We start from the raw sequence: 17,850 nt of genomic DNA, 5'->3' as shown, positions 1-17,850 counted from the left end.
TTCGTATATGTTATGAATGACAATTTGTATGATATGTTACGAATTACAAGTTGCCTGATAATGTTACAAATTGCAAGTCGTTCAATATGTTACGAATTCCAATTTGTTGTGGCTAATGTTAGCTAAGTCAGATGGCTAGGTGGCTAACGTTACTTAGGCTGGCGGTTAAGGTTAGGGAAAGGATTAGTTAACATGTTAAGTAGTTTCAGAATAGCTAAAAAGCAGTAAGTAGTTGCTAATTAGCTAAATTGCTAAAGTTGTCCGTGATGAGTATCGAACACAGAACTTTTGGGTTGCTAGACGTTCGTGTTATACGATCAGTAACCTTATTTCTTATGTAACCATACCAAACTTAACATATCGTACTAGAGGGGTTGAGCTAACTGCGGAAGACACATTTGAATACATTCAGTTGGACAACTGACTAGGTGCCCCCCCCTTTCCCCTAATTTGACTGTCCTGTATTTTCATTGACTATGTAGCCAGTGATTTCTGTAAAAATGCATTGTCCGACTGGCCGAAGTGGCAACTTTGGGAGACTAATTCCTAAATCTCAAACATTATGTAACTGTTTGAAGGAGTATCTGGAGTTCCAGAAGGAGAGGATAAAATGCTGGTCTCACGCAGAACCAGCTTCTCTTAGAGTTCTGTTTCTGGAACGAGCCATCACCCAGACCGGGACAGAACATTTTAAAGATACATTCATACAAACTCAAGGTAAGTCCTGGCATGAACCAAATATACAAAATGAGCTCATACAAACTCAAGGTAAGTCACTACCCTTTGTAATAATGTTTCATTCTATCTAGAACGTTAGTCCCTCGTTCCTCCAGAGACATGAAACATGATTATACCCGAGGAGATCCAGAGACATATACAATCTATGGTCATAGAGAACATACCCAAGAAGATAAACATCTATCTTCAAACAAAACCCACAGGGCTGACTTAACTGTGTATGTAGTGAGAATGTAGGCCTGCCTCACACTCCATTGTTTACAGTACTGTGTGTTTGGATTGCAGAGCCTGACTGTCAATGAGTATGGTGTGTGAATCTGATTATGTTGCATTCAGTGTGTAAAGGCCACAGGTGGTTATGAAGTTCAAATCTCTGTCTGTCTTCATACTTTAGTATCATCATCTCTAATATTGTCATTGTTGTGTGTCTCTTTTTAAGCCTGGAACAATGATCGAATGAGGGAATCACTGGTAAGACTTTGATGAGACCTCAACTAATCTTTGTTTGAAATACAGGTGCAGTTTATCAAAATGCATGTGATTTATGTGCACAATACCAAACCAGTAAATGTTTCACTAGAATGTCAAATTTGTCCAATATTAACTGTATTTATGAATAATCTTGCTAAGGCTAAGTTTATAAAGACCTCCAGTCCAGAGATGAGACCAAAAACTTTCTTGCTGAAGGAGGGATTCTAGTGTGTATTTCACAGGTAGGAGAGACACACACACACACCTCAGAATGTTTTATTTATTTATTTCACCTTTAGTTAACCAGGTAGGCTAGTTGAGAACAAGTTGTCATTTACAACTGCGACCTGGCCAAGATAAAGCAAAGACACAAACAACAACACAGAGTTACACATGGAATAAACAAACGTACAGTCAATAATACAATGAGAAAGTCTATATACAGTGTGTGCAAATGAGATAGGATATAAGGGGGTGAGGCAATAAATAGGCCATAGTTGCAAAATTATTACAGTATGGCAAATTTAACAATGGGGTGATAGATGTGCAGAAGATGAGTGTGCAAGTAGCGGTACTGGGGTGCAAAGGAGCAAAATAAATTATATAAATAACAATATGGTGATGAGGTAGTTGGATGGGCTATTTACAGGTTGGTTATGTACAGGTGCAGTGATCTGTGAGCTGCTCTGACAGCTGGTGCTTAAAGCTAGTGAGGGAGATATGAGTCTCCAGCTTCAGTGAATTTAGCATTTAGTTCCAGTCATTGGCAGCAGAGAACTGGAAGGAAAGGCGTCCAAAGGAGGAATTGGCTTTGGGGGTGACCAGTGAAATGTACCTGCTGGAGCGCGTGCTCCGGGTGGGTGCTGCTATGGTGATCAGTGAGCTGAGATAAGGCGGGGCTTTACCTAGCAACGACTTATAGATGACCTGGAACCAGTGGGTTTGGCGAGGGATATGAAGAGAGTGCCAGCCAACGAGAGCATACAGGTCGCAGTAGTGGGTAGTATATGGGGCTTTGGTGACAAAACAGATGGCACTGTGATAGACTTCATCCAATTTGCTGAGTAGAGTGTTGGAGGCTATTTTGATCGGTAGGATAGTCAGTTTTACTAGGGTATGTTTGGCAGCATGAGTGAAGGATGCTTTGTTGCGAAATAGGAAGCCGAATCTAGATTTCATTTTGGATTGGAGATGCTTAATGTGAGTCCGAAAGGAGAGTTTACAGTCTAACCAGACACCTAGGTATTTGTAGTTGTCCACATATTCTAGGTCAGAACCGTCCAGGGTAGTGATGCTGGACGGGTGGGTAGGTGTGGGCAGCGATCGGTTGAAGAGCATGCATTTAGTTTGGCTTGCATTTAAGAGCAGTTGGAGGCCACGGAAGGAGAGTTGTATGGCATTGAAGCTCGTCGGGAGGTTAGTTAACACAGTGTCCAAAAAAGGGCCAGAAGTATACAGAATGGTGTTGTCTGCGTAGAGGTGGATCAGAGAATCACCAGCAGCAAGAGCGAACTCATTGATGTATACAGAGAAAAGAGTCGGCCCGAGGATTGAACCCTGTGGCCCCCCCATAGAGACTGACAGAGGTCCAGACATCAGGCCCTCCGATTTGACACACTGACCTCTGTCAGAGAAGTAGTTGGTGAACCAGGCTAGGCAGTCATTTGAGAAACCAAGGCTGTTGAGTCTGCCGATAAGAATGTGGGGATTGACAGAGTCGAAAGCCTTGGCCAGGTTGATAAACACAGCTGCACAGTATTGTCTCTTATCGATGGTGGTTATGATATCGTTTAGGACCTTGAGTGTGGCTGAGGTGCACCCATGACCAGGTATGGTAGGATTCGAAATGGTCGGTGAACTGTTTATCTTGGCTTCCAAAGACCTTAGAAAGGCAGGATAGGATAGATATAGGTCTGTAGCAGTTTGGGTCTAGAGTGTCTCCCTCTTTTGAATAGGGGGATGACCGCGGCAGCTTTCCAATCTATGGGGATATCAGACGATACGAAAGAGGTTGAACAAGCTAGTAATAGGGGTTGCAACATTTTTGTCGGATAATTTTAGGAAGAGAGGATGCAGATTGTCTAGCCCTGCTGATTTGTAGGGGTCCAGGTTTTGCAGCTCTTTCAGAACATCAGCTATCTGGATTTGGTTGAAGGAGAAATGGGGAGGCTTGGGCAAGTTGCAGTGAGGGGTACAGGGCTGTTGACCGGGGTAGTGGTAGCCAATTGGAAAGCATGGCCAGACGTAGAAAAATTAGAAAAATGCTTATTGAAATGATCAATTATCGCAGATTTATCGGTGGTGACGGTGTTTCCTAGCATCAGTGTAGTGGGCAGCTGGGAGGAGATGCTCTTATTCTCCATGGACTTTACAGTGTCCCAGAACATTTTGGAGTTAGTACTACAGGATGTAAATTTCTGTTAGGAAAGGAAAGGCTTGCTTTTTCAAACTGCCTGTGTATATTGGTTCCTAACTTCCCTGAAAAGTTGCATATCGCAAATATTCGATGCTAATGCAGTACGCCACAGGATGTTTTTGTGCTGGTCAAGGGCAGTCTGGTCTGAACCAAGGGCTATATCTGTTCCTGGTTCTACATTTTTGGAATGGGGCATGCTTATTTAAGATGGTGAGGGAAGCACTTTTAAAGAACAATCAGGCGTCCTCTACTGACGGAATGAGGTCAATATCCTTCCAGGATACCCGGGCCAGGTCGATTAGAAAGGCCCGCTCGCTGAAGTGTTTTAGGGAGCGTTTGACAGTGATGAGGGGTGGTCGCTTGACTGCAGACCCATTACGGACGCAGGCAATGAGGTAGTGATTACTGAGATCCTGGTTGAAGACAGCAGAGGTGTATTTGGAGGGCAGCTTGGTTAGGATGATATCTATGAGGGTGCCCGTGTTTACAGATTTGGGGTTGTACCTGGTGGGTTCATTGATAATTTGTGTGAGATTGTGCTCAAGTTTAGATTGTAGGATGGCCGGGGTGTTAAGCATGTCCCAGTTTAGGTCACCTAGCAGCACAAGCTCTGAAGATAGATGGGGGGCAATCAATTCGCATATGGTGTCCAGGGCACAGCTGGGGACAGAATGTGGTCTATTCCAAGCGGCAACGGTAAGAGATTTGTTTCTGGAGAGGTGGATTTTTAAAAGTAGAAGCTTAAATTGTTTGGGCACAGACCTGTATAGTAAGACAGAACTCTGCAGGCTATCTCTCCAGTAGATTGTAACTCCACCCCCTTTGGCAGTTCTATCTTGTTGGAAAATGTTATAGTTAGGGATGGAAATTTCAGCGTTTTTGGTGGTCTTCTAAGCCAGGATTCAGTCACGACTAGGACATCCGGGTTGGCAGAGAGTGCAAGGGCAGTGAATAAAACAAACTCAGGGAGGAGGCTTCTAATGTTAACATGCATGAATCCAAGGCTTTTTCTTTTACAGAAGTCAACAAATGAGATCGCCTGGGGAATGGGAGTGGAGCTAGGTACTGCAGGGCCTGAATTAACCTCCACATCAGCAGATGAACAGAGGAGGAGTAGAGTAAGGGTACGGCTAAAGGCTAAAAGAACTGGTTGTATAGTACTGTCAGAACAGAGAGTAAAAGGAGCAGATTTCTGGGCACGGTAGAATAGATTCAAGGCATAATATACAGACAGGGGTATGGTAGGATGTGAATACAGTGGGAGTAAACCTGTGCATAGGGTGACGTTGAAAGAGATATTGTCTCTAGAAATATAATTTAAACCAGGTGATGTCACCGCATGTGTGGGAGGTGGAACTAAAGTGTTAACTAAGGCGTATCGAGCGACGCTAGAGGCTCTACAGTGAAATAAGGCAATAATTACTAACCAAAACAGCAATGGACAAGGCATATTGACGTTAGGGAGTGGCATGCGTAGCCGAGTGATCATAGGAGTCCAGTGAGTGGCTTCAGGCAGCTCGCGGGCCGGGGCTAGCAAGCTAGCAGAAGGGCCTACATGTAAATTGCTTCCGTCTGTTAGGATTAGGGTTGCAAAGCTACCAGTAATTTACCAAAGTTGACATGATCTAGGTAATCTAAGGCAGTCTATGGTTACTTTGTATTGTATTTTAATAACTTTTAATAAAATGCATTCATATATAGTATAACAATGTTTCTGTGTCCATATTGTCCATTCATTTCTAGTAGATAGACCATATGGTTCAAGAGAAAATGGCCTAATTCATGAAAAAAGCATCTGATCAATAATGGCATTATTTTATCTATAACTCTGCCACTAGTTTGGCCCCAAAACATTTACAACAAAGACATACGGACATAGTAAAATCAATAAAAGTGTATAAAACAAATAAAGGACATTTCATGCTGAAACCCTCATATTAAACACCAGTGATATTCACCAAATTGTGATGTTTTATAGTTTTGTCATTCAATTTTTTAATTTTAAAATCATCTTATTAGATTGCTTTATATACTGTATATATTACATGTGATAAGGCCACAGAGGGCCAGAGATAATTACAACATATGTGATAATTTGAAGTACGCAAAAAGGCCACTAGATGCCATCTGATAAGATTCCATATATTCCTAGAAAGTTACCAAAATTATGGCAATTTACTGGTAAACTTAGAAAGTAATATACCCTCCCTTTGCAACCCTAGTTAGGATAGACCAGAAATAAATGCATGCTTCAGATCAGACTGTGACTGACTGATCATCATTTCAGACCCTTTTATTTCATGATCATGTAATACTTTGTCTTGACATATAGAGTATAGGCTGCAAGTGTCTTGTAAAGACAGACATAGCTTGATGTTAAGTCAAGGGGTATGAATACTTTCTGAAGGCACTGTACACACACACACACTTTCACACACTTTCACACTCACCACATTTGCTGCTGTAGGAGGACGGGCTCTTTGTAATGGCTGTAATGGAATGTAATGGCTGTATCTGTACATGGATTTGTATTTTTATTTACTATTTTTTTCCTAATCTTTACAGGAAAATGCCACGGGCACTATCTGATGTGTGGAGACATTTCACTGCAGCTAATGTAGAAGGAAAAGCTGTGTACATTTGCAAATACTGTGCCAAATCATATGCGAAGAATGGTGGTTTCCATCTGTTTGATACTATGGATTATTAGAGGTTATGTAATATGTTTTTATTGATTGTGTGTTTTGTCTTGTGATTAATTATTTCATGTTCATCTATTGATCAAAATTTGTTATGCATATTATTTGACCAGTGAATTTATTAAATATATGGAAACATGCTTTTGCAGTGATGGTATTGCAGACCCTACCCTAGTATCTGTGCATTGGAGATGAGGATATGAGATGCCTCCTCTCTAATGCCCAGGAAGCTCTGATTCAAACTCCCTTTAAACAGCTATGCAAGCGTTATAATGCCAAAATACGTTTGTTACCCACAAAATATGGAGTTTCGCTGAGCAATTATCTTCATTTGCTCCCGTTAAGGCCTATGTGTACGTCCAAAAAAGGTGTCAATAAAAATGTAGAAGCAACCAAAAAAATGCCTATTCAGCACTTCCAATCACTCATTGCTGCCACACACAGGTTGGAAGTCTACAACAGCTCAATACATTGGAAGTGCCAAAAAGGCATTTTTATTTTGACCTTTTTTGGAAATACAGAGGTAACAGGAGTAAATGAAAGTTCAGTGAAACTCAATATTTGTTGAGTGAAGGACATATTTTGACATTGTAATGCTTGCAGAGTTGTCGAATGGTGAGCTGTCTAATGGAAGTTTGAATCGGAGCTTCCATCTCACTCATCTCAAACACACAGATACTGGGGCATGCAGACCCGAAGTTGCAAGCACTGTTCACTGTTCTATAATTGCAAATGTTTTGGGGTTATGGATGTGATAAATATGCTACTATGAATATCAGGTAGGCCTATTTTATATCTGTCACGTTTATTCATTTTATAATATATTAGCTTCCTCTGTAGCTTTAAGACCAGGGGGGCGTGTTATTATATGAGGCCGTGTCTTTTATTTGAATATAGAGTAGTTGAGTGGAGTCGGATTGCGTAGCATGTTTTTCTCTGTATCGGTAACTGACTGACTGATGCAAGACACAGTCCCAACTAAACTGCGGGCGTTTGTAATCCAAGGGAATTAAATAACACAGTCAACATTAATTCATCAACTTTTTATTGGATCGTGTCTGGAACTGAATGATTTTCTAGACAGATTTAGGCAGGATTGCGCTATTCAGAACCATGGATTTGCACATTCTGGATCACAGACTGCGAGTGACCAGCATTTGCAAAAATGGGTTGGTGAATTTCACTCACCCACTGATCAAACTCATATTTCTGCGGAAAAGAACAAGGTAAGATTATTTGTGTGAAGAGATCTGTTCTTTGAATCCGTCCGCGATCCCAAAACGTGCAAAAAAGTATAATAATAAAAAAAAAACATTGCCAGGTCGCTGCTGATGGCAGACTAGCCCATGATCATGACTCTGTGCCATTAGGCTACATTAAACATAAACCCACCCCACCTGGCCATATCTCCTTCCATGTTACAGCGCTTGTTTATAGAAGACGAGGGTCCTAACCTGTGTGTGAATTTAACTGGAAGTGTACTATAGTTTAATCGGATGGAGGCACCCATAGCTGTATAGATATGTGTTACACTTTACTGTAGCAGTTTCTTTTTTTATTTGAAGGATTCTTTATTGCAGATGAAAGATAAGGGCCATATGTTTCGAAAGCCTTTTCACATGCGATAATTAACGTTTCAAAATGTTAAGACACAACGGCAGGATTGTAGTTCACATCAGGCAGTCCTGGGCTAAGGTAATGGGTGATAACTATAGGGAGAAAGCAAAATGCCGCCTAGAGTTTTCGAGAGGTAATGGCAGACATTCCAGCTTTGACCTGTGTGAAGATAGCCACAATAAGGATTCGCCACAAGAGTGGAATTGCTGTTCGCCTTCAAAATAAAAGCCCCCATTTGAAAGTGACTCAAACGTATGCAAATACAAGTTTATTGGTCACATACACATATTTAGCATATGTTATTGTGGGTGTAGCGAAAAGCTTGTGTTCCTCGCTCTAACAGTGCAGTAGTATCTAGGGTTGCAAAGGGTCGGAAACTTTCCGGTAAATTTCCTGAAATTTTCCATGGGAAATTAAGCCTGGGAATTTTGGTAATTTTGCTTAAATGCATCTAAAAAGTTAGCTTATAACAGTGAACCTTTTTGTGGGATACACAAGGCAATTCTTGGTCTTGTGGCATGCACAGTGCATTCTTCCATCACATGTGCATTGCACTCTTCCATCACATGTAGAGCTGGTTCTCAAGATCTTGCACACAAATGAGATGCTATTGAGCCCACACTACCACACTGTCTGAGCCAAGGACTACTAGCTTTCTGGTAAGTTTTTTTTTTTCCCAATACTGGGTGGGGTGAATATATTTTATATGACATATATTATTTTTTTTACTTGTAACTAGTAGCCTACAGCAAAGTGTTTTTAAATAATTTCTGACATGTTAACAATTTCTGCTAATTCATTTTTTTGCTACGATGTGCGTTTTAGCTTACATGAGCCTGCTAACTGAGGAGTGTTAATTCACCTGTTTCCATACATGTTTCATTTAAAACATTTATCTTACAAAGGAGTTGTTTAACCTAACTGCTTAACTATTTACAGTGGGGCAAAAAAGTATTTAGTCAGCCACCAATTGTGCAAGTTCTCCTTAAAAAGATGAGAGGCCTGTAATTTTCATCATAGGTGCACTTCAACTATGACAGACAAAATGAGAAAAAAAATCCAGATAATCACATTGTAGGATTTTTAATGAATTTATTTGCAAATTATGGTGGAAAATAAGTATTTGGTCAATAACAAAAGTTTATCTCAATACTTTTGTGATTTTCTGGATTTTTTTCTTCTCATTTTGTCTGTCATAGTTGAAGTGAAGTGTACCTATGATGAAAATTACAGGCCTCTCATCTTTTTTAAGTGGGAGAACTTGCACAATTGGTGGCTGACTAAATACTTTTTTTGCCCCACTGTATCTGTACATGGATTTGTATTTTTATTTACTATTTTTTCCTAATCTTTACAGGAAAATGCCACGGGCACTATCTGATGTGTGGAGACATTTCACTGCAGCTAATGTCGAAGGAAAAGCTGTGTACATTTGCAAATACTGTGCCAAATCATATGCGAAGAATGCAACAAAGATGCAGAATCATCTGGCCAAGTGCATAAAGTTCCCTCAGCATTCACAACAAGCATCCTCTGACAAAAGTCCCTCTATTTCTATTTGAGGTGAAAATGATGAATCAGATACCGTATCGATAGCAACAGCTCATGGTCTTCCAGGAATCAGAAGTTTTTTTGACTCAATGGAGGAACATAGTCAGAGAAATTCTGATGAATGTTTTGCTCGACCTGTGTATGCAACTAGTTCACCTCTGATGCTCACAGGCAATGTGTATTGAAGACATTTCTGAATGTTCTTCGCCCAGCATACACCCGTCCAACCAGAAATGCATTATCTACTCATTTGCTGGATGCGGAGTTCAACAGAGGTCAAGCAAATCACAGAGAAAGCAGACTGTATTGCAATCATCTTTGATGGGTGGCCGAGTGTTTGTGGGCAAGGAATGATTAACTTCATCTCCACCCCTCAACCAGTATTCTACAAGAGCACACACACACACACACACACACACACACACACACAAGGGACAACAGACACACCATTCTGTATGTTGCAGATTAGCTGAAGGCTGTCATCAATGCCCTTGGAACACAGAAGGTATTTGCGCTGGTGACAGACAATGTTGCGAACATGAAAGCTGCTTGGTCTAAAGTGGAGGAGTCCCACCCTCACATCACACCCATTGGCTGTGCTGCTCATGCATTGACTCTGCTCCTCAAGGACATCATGGCACTGAAAACATGGATACGCTCTACAAGAGAGCCAAGGAAATGGTTAGGTATGTGAAGGGTCATCAAGTTATAGCAGCAATCTACCTCACCAAGCAAAGTGAGAAGAGTAAGAGCACCCCATTGAAGCTGTCCAGCAACACCCGTTGTGGTGGTGTTGTTTATCATGTTTGACAGTCTCCTGGAGGGGAAGGAGTCTACAAGAAATGGCCATATCACAGTCTGCCGTAATAGACTGCACCATCAAGAGGATTCTCCTGGGTGATGTATTTTGGGAGAGGGTAGTAAGCAGCCTGAAACTCCTGAAACCTATAGCAGCAGCCATTGCACAGATTGAGGTAGACAATGCCATCCTGTCTGATGTTCAGACTGCTTGCAGGTGTAAGAGAGGAAATCCGTACTGTCCTGCCCACTTCACTGTTGCTCCAAGCAGAGGAAACTGAAGTTCTGAAATACATCCAAAAGTGTGAAGACTTCTGCCTGAAAGCCCATACACGCTGCAGCATACATGTTGGACCTCAAGTATGCTGGCAAGAGCATCCTGTCTGGTGTAGAGATCAACAAGGCCTATGGTGTCATCACTACCGTGTCCAGGATGAGGGCAAGGTTCTTGGCAGTCTGGCGAAGTACACTTCCAAGCAAGGGCTTTGGGATGGAGATGCAATATGGCAGTCGTTCCAACATATCTCATCAGCCACCTGGTGGAAGGGACTTAGTGGATCTCTTTCCCCTGTTGCCTCCATCATCCTCTAAATCCCACCAACATCAGCCGCCTCAGAGCGCAACTGGTCCTTGTTTGGGAACACATACACCAAAGCGTGCGACAGGCTGATCAATACAAAGGTTGAGAAATTGGAGGCCACCCGGACAAATTTAAGGCTTTTTGAGCCTGACAACGAGCTATCCTCAACAAGGTTGGAAAGTGACAGTGAAGTTGAGGCCTCAGAGTCTGATATTCAAGAGTCACCTTAAGGTGGACATTCAGGAGGTCCAGGGAGAAGACATTGAAGCCTGAGAGGAAGACAACCAAAGCTTTAGTTTCTAGACTATCATTTTACAGATGTATGTTGAAAATGTTTTTGGGAGATGTGATGGATCATTGGGGATCATTCAATATTCTCTTTCTTTTGTTGTTCAGTGAAATCATCCCATGTAAAGAGTTAACTCATTTAATTAAAGTTAATTTCAACACTGAATTGTTTTTTGTTTCTATTGGAAGGATTTAATAATTTGCAATTATGTCTACTTATAAGGTATAAAGTTTGTTTCTGTCTCCATGTGATATGGTAAATATTTCCAATGCAAAAAACATCTACATTTTAAATGGTATTAATTTTCATATTTCCGTTAATTCCCACGGAAAGTTTCCGTCTCTGAATATTCCCAAAATGTGCAGCCCTGGTAGTATCTAACAGTGCTGTAGTATCTAAAAACGATTCACAACAATACACGCATCTAAAAGTGAAAAATGGAATTAAGAAATGTATAAATATTAGATCAAGCAATGTCGGAGTGGCATTGACTAAAGTACAGTAGAATAGAATACAGTATATAAACATTATTTAAACATTATTAAGGTGACTAGTGTTCCATTATTAAAGTAGCCAGTGATTCCAAGTATATGTATATAGGGCAGCAGCCTCTAAGGTGCAGGGTGTCATAACCGGGTGGAAGCTAACTGATGGCTATTTAACAGTCTGATGGCCTTAAGATAGAAGCTGTTTTTTTCAGTCTCTCGGTCCCTGCACCGACCTCGCCTTCTGGGTGATAACAGGGTGAACGGGCAGTGGCTCGGGTGGTTGATGTCCTTGATGATCTTTTTGGCCTTCCTGTGACATCGGGTGCTGTAGGTGTCCTGGAAGGCAGGTATTTTGCCCCCGGTGATGCGTTGGGCAGAGCCCTGCAGTTGCCGCACCAGCATGCTCTCCAATTGTGCATCTGTGAAGTTTGTCAGGGTTTCAGTGGCCAAGCCAAATTCCTTCAGCCTCCTTAGTTTAGGCCGCGTCGGTGGCACTGTGTTATCCTCAAAGTGGGCGAAGAAACAAAACGTCAGTGTCCGCGACGTGGCTGGTTTTCCCTTTGTAGTCCGTGATTGTCTGTAGACCCTGCCACATGCGTCTTGTGTCTGAGCTTTGAATTGCAGCTCCAGTTTGTCTCTGTACTGATGTTTTGCCTGTTTGATTGCCTTACGGAGGGAATAACTACTGTTTGTATTTGGCCAGATTCCCAGTCACCTTGCCATGGTTAAATGCGGTGGTTTGCGCTTTCAGTTTTGCGCGAATGCTGCCATTTAACCACAGTTGCTGGTTTGTGTAGGTTTTAATAGTCAGTTTCTACAACAGCCTAAAAACTTCCTGATGAACTCAGTCACTGGATCTGTGTATTCGTTGACGTGATTCTCAGAGGCAACCCACAATATATCCCACTCCGCGTGATCAAAAGATTCTTGAAGCATGGATTCCGATTGGTCAGATCAGCGTTGACTTGACCTTAGCACAGGTACTTCCTGTTTGAGTTTCTACTTATTGGATGGGAGGAGCAAATTCTGCAATCATGCCATATTTGGAGTAGATGCTAAATTAGGTCGGAATGTTATACAACTTCAACAAAATACAATAATTATATATTAAACAAATCTGAAATTGCGCTGTGGCTGTATTAGACTTTAGAATTGCATTGAGGGCATACTTACGCACTGTTCTGCCTAACTTATTGATGTTCTCTCACAGGACAGAACTGTGTAGAGTTTGCACAAATATTAACGTCTTAGCGCATATTGCAGGACTTTGACTGTGGGAAATCACATTTCCAGTCAGTCATATTTCACTGTATTAGCATTTAAAATATTAGTGTCTTAGGTGTAGGCTGCCTAATTGGTTAAAATAAATGCCAACAAACAAAATAATACCGACTCAGCTGCTGGATACATATAGCCTTTGGGTAATGTGATTAGATCATCCACAAGACTCACCCTATATAGCCACCCACACTTCACTTTCCCTGTTCAAGTGTCTGTTCTCACATAATATGATGATGAAAGCACTTTACTTTCAATGGGACCTAATCACTTCACCAAAGGCTCCTGTCCTGACTTGACTGTACCCTAAAGACAAAGGCAGCTCTATGGAAGTATTCAGCTTTAAGGACTGAATATAGTAGTTCAGCTTTTAAAGTGCCCTGAATGAATGGCGACTGCAGTGGCAATTCTTTGCTGAGCCCTGCCTTTTATTCTGTAATTGTTAATGACTTGGCCTGGCTTGCATATGCATCAGCCAGGAAAAAAGGATTAAACATCTTGCATCTACTACAGTGAGTTCCAAAGGTATTGGAACAGTGGCACAATTTAGGTTGTTTTGGCTCTGTACTCAGCACTTTAGGTTTGAAATGATATAACTTTAATTTGATGGTATTTTCATCCATATCGGGTGAACTGTTGAAAATTACAGCACTTTTTGTACATGGTCCATCCATTTTAGGGGACCAAAAGTATTGGGACAAATTCAACTTGTGTATTAAAGTAGTCAAAAGTTTGGTATTTGTTACCATATTCCTAGCACGCAATGTAGAGTCACAAGTTTGATGTAGTCATTGTGTGCTAGGAATATGGGACGAAATACCAAACTTTTGACTACTTTAATACACCAGTGAATTTGTCCCAATACGTTTGGTCCCCTAATATGGAGGGACCTTGTACAAAAAGTGCTGTAATTTCTAAAAGGATAACCCAATAAGGATGAAAACACCCTCAAATGAAACCTGACAGTCTGTACTTTGACCTCTTATAGTCATTGTATCATTTCAAATCCAAAGTCCTGAAGTACAGAGCCAAAACAACAACTCAATTGTCACTGTCCCAATACGTTTGGAGTTCACTGTATATACAGTTGAAGTCGGTTCACATTAGAGGTTGACCAATTAATCGGAATGGCCGATTTTAATTCGGGCCCATTTCAAGTTTCCATAACAATTGGAAATCGGTATTGTTGGACACCGATTTGGCCGATTTTTTTGGGGGGGGGGGAATTTTTTATTTATCTAACATTTAAATTTTTTTACACCTTTATTTAACTAGGCAAGTTAGTTAAGAACACATTCATATTTTCAATGACGGACTAGGAACGGTGGGTTAACTGCCTTGTTCAGGGGCAGAACGACAGATTTTTACCTTGTCAGCTCGGGGATTCAATCTTGCAGTTAACTAGTCCAATGCTTTAACCACCTGCCTCTCATTGCACTCCACGATTAGTCTGCCTGTTATGCGAATGCAGTAAGAAGCCAAGGTAAGTTGCTAGCTAGCGTTAAAATTATCTTATAAAATCAATCAAACAATCATAATCACTAGTTAACTACACATGGTTGATGATATTACTAGTTTATGTAGCGTGTCCTGCGTTGCATATAATCGATGCGGTGCGCATTCGCGAAAAATGACCGTCGTTGCTCCAACGTGTACCTAACTATAAACATCAATGCCTTTCTTAAAATCAATACACAAGTATATATTTTTAAACGTGCATATTTAGTTAATATTGCCTGCTAACATTCATTTCTTTGTCACTTCTCTTGCAACAGAGTCAGGGTATATGCAGCAGTTTGGGCTGCGTCGAACTGTGTGAAGACTATTTCTTCCTAACAAAGACAGACAACTTTGGCAAACGGGGGATGATTTAACAAATGCGCATTTGCGAAAAAAGCACAATCGTTGCACAAATGTACCTAACCATAAACATCAAGAGAGAATGATTTATTTATTTCAGCTTTTATTTCTTTCATCATGTTTACATGCACTCAATTAGTATTTGGTAGCATTGCATTTAAATTGTTTACCTTGTGTCAAACATTTTGGGTAGCCTTCCACAAGCTTCCCACAATAAGTTGGGTGAATTTAGCCATTTCCTCCTGACAGAGATGGTGTAACTGAGTCAGGTTTGTAGGCCTCCTTGCTCTCACAACATTTTTCAGTTCTGCGCACATTTTCTAAGGGATGGAGGTCAGGGCTTTGTGATACCTTGACTTTGTTGTCCTTAAACCATTTTGCCACAACTTTGTGATACCTTGACTTTGTTGTCCTTAAACCATTTTGCCACAACTTTGGAAGTATACTTGGGGTCATTGTCCATTTGGAAGACCCATTTGCGACCAAGCTTTAACTTCCTGACTGATGTCTTGAGATGCTGCTTCATTATATCCACAGAATTTTCCATCCTCATGATGCCATCTATTTTGTGAAGTGCACCAGTCCCTCCTGCAGCAAAGCACCCCCACAACATGATGCTGCCACCCCTGTGCATCACGGTTGGGATGGTGTTCTTCGGCTTGCAAGCCTCCCCCTTTTTCCTCCAAACATAATGGTCATTATGGCCAAACAGTTCAATTTTTGTTTCATCAGACTAGTGGACATTTCTCCAAAAAGTACGATCTTTTTTCCCTAATGTGCAGTTGCAAAACTTAGTCTGGCTTTCTTTATGGTAGTTTTGGGGCAGTGGCTTCTTCCTTGCTGAGCAGCCTTTCAGGTTATGTTGATATAGGACTCATTTTACTGTGGATATAGATACTTTTGTACCTGTTTGTACCATCTCCTTCCTAAGCGGTATGACTACTGCTTGGTCCCATGGTGTTTATACTTGCGTACTATTGTTTTTACAGCTGAACATGGTACCCTCAGGCGTTTGGAAATTGCTCCCAAGGATGAACCAGACTTGTGGAGGTCTACAATTTTTTTTCTGAGGGCTTTGCTGATTTCTTTTGATTTTCCCATGTCAAGCAAAGAGGCATTGAGTTTGAAGGTTGGCCTTGAAATACATCCACAGGTAAACCTCCAATTGACTCAAATGATGTCAATTAGCCTATCAGAAGCTTCTAAAGCCATGACATAATTTTATGGAATTTTCCAAGCTGTTGAAAGGCACAGTCAACTCAGTGTATGTAAACTTCTGACCCACTAGTATTGTGATACAATGAATTATAAGTGAAATAATCTGTCTGTAAACAATTGTTGGAAAAAATACCTCTCATGCACAAAGTAGATGTCCTAACCGACTTGCCAAAACTATAGTTTGTTAACAAGAAATTTGTGAAGTGGTTGAAAAACTAGTTTTAATGACCAACCTAAGTACGTAAACTTCTGATTTAAACTGTATAGGCTAATATGTTTTGTCATACTCATGGTATATTTTGTTTTTTTAATTAAATTTTTATCTAACTAGGCAAGTCGGTTAAGAACAAATTCTTACATACAATGACAGCCTAGGAACGGCGGGTTAACTTCCTTGTTCAGGGGCAGAACGACAGATTTTTACTTTGTCAGCTCGGGGATTCGATCGAGCAACCTTTCGGTTACTAGCCCAACGCTCTAACCACTAGGCTACCTGCTGCCCCATATTGTCTGATGTACCACGGCTGTCAGCCAGTCAGTATTCAGGGCTCGAACCACCTAGTTTATAATGTGGTGGTGGTCTACTTATACCAGACGTGTAAATGAGGCTCAACGTACACAGTAGGCTTACATACTGTAGTTTGCCTGTCTTTAAATGGGAAGAAATGCCATCCATGCCAAGTGGGAGAAGGCAGTTTAAAATGTTATTTTATAGGCCAGATCTCACTTTGTGAGGTCCAAGCTGCACTACCGGCTGTCTTGAAGGACTTGCTTGTCATAAAAGTTTTACAGATCAGTCCAGGAACTTCAGTCTACCAGCTTAGGCACCATACTCTTCTGGCAAGCGTCATCGATGTTAGTTTGGCCTTTGCCCCTTGACTACCTTCTGACATCCAATTCTGGCGCATGATGACCTTTTTAGATGTTTAGACATGTATACAGCGGATATATTGCTCAATAATACATTCTAAAGGAATTTCTCAGCGACTCCCTCCACTGAGTCAGTAGTAGGCTATTCATTGTACCTGTAGACCTATTGCTACATACATCTAGGGTGTTGGCCTAGAATGTGGTGAATACAAAAAATAACAATTGGAATGCAATTGAATTGCCTTGGCCTAGCCTGCAGTAGCCATTTAGGGACTCTGGCTGTGTTTTCGTCTTTGTTGTCATGCTTTGTATTTGTCATATTGCCATATCATTCTGTTGTGTCCTGACCTTGATGTTTTCCTGTTTTTGGAGTGGGGGTCAGGCCATGTGGAGAAGGGGAGGGTTTATGCTGAATTGTTTAGACTAGAGTTACCATGAATGCATTTGGGGAACATATCAACAAACCCTAATGTAAAACATGTTATTTTTTGAACAGCCTTATAATTGCATTAGGTTTTTGAGTTCTCCCTCTTACAGGCCTCTAGCTGACATTAATTAGTCCTACAGTAGGCTACCCAAGAAAGAGCACAAAATCGGCAAAAGCAAACAACCAGGTTTTTTAAGGAGGTAGGCTAACAAACCACTCAGAAGTCATTACCATGCATAGAAAGCAAGCAAAACTTAAGTAGCCTGTTTTTTGTTGTAGCTCTGTTTGACCATTTCTTCAGTAGCACAATTCTCATTCCGCATTGCTATTCTAGAAAAGCCATATGAGTGTGTGCTCAGCAATAATTAGCTAGTAGAGGTGTCTTTATTAAGCCTTATCAGTTATTTCTCTATTTAAGGTTATGTTTGAGGCCTTACTTTTTTTCTATTCTTCTGGTGAAAATTAGCACCGCTTGAGTAAAAGTATTTGGTTTAAAATATACTTAAGTATCAAAAGTAAAAAATAATTTAAAAATCCTTATATTAATAAT

The 17,850-nt window shown here is 40.9% G+C and overlaps 1 protein-coding gene and 1 long non-coding RNA gene across 2 annotated transcripts in view; both read left to right on the top strand.

Annotated features, from left to right (window-relative positions):
* The first annotated feature begins 585 nt into the window (after positions 1 to 585).
* LOC135554649 (uncharacterized) lies at positions 586 to 6,331 on the top strand. The gene is made up of 4 exons (XR_010457717.1): positions 586 to 717; positions 1,178 to 1,209; positions 1,369 to 1,451; positions 6,191 to 6,331. It is a non-coding gene; the product is annotated as an uncharacterized LOC135554649 (long non-coding RNA).
* A 905-nt stretch (positions 6,332 to 7,236) lies between these two features.
* The window catches only part of LOC135545295 (cytosolic arginine sensor for mTORC1 subunit 1-like), a 36,914-nt gene continuing 26,300 nt past the window's right edge, over positions 7,237 to 17,850 (top strand). The window contains exon 1 of the mRNA XM_064972919.1: positions 7,237 to 7,550. Within this exon, the coding sequence (XP_064828991.1) occupies positions 7,438 to 7,550 (113 nt within the window). The 5' untranslated portion in view covers positions 7,237 to 7,437. The remainder of the gene's footprint in view (positions 7,551 to 17,850) is intronic.

Source organism: Oncorhynchus masou, chromosome 1 (genome assembly GCF_036934945.1).
Source record: "Oncorhynchus masou masou isolate Uvic2021 chromosome 1, UVic_Omas_1.1, whole genome shotgun sequence".
NCBI classification, from domain to species: Eukaryota; Metazoa; Chordata; class Actinopteri; order Salmoniformes; family Salmonidae; genus Oncorhynchus; species Oncorhynchus masou.
This window is presented reverse-complemented; position numbering and strand designations above follow the sequence as displayed.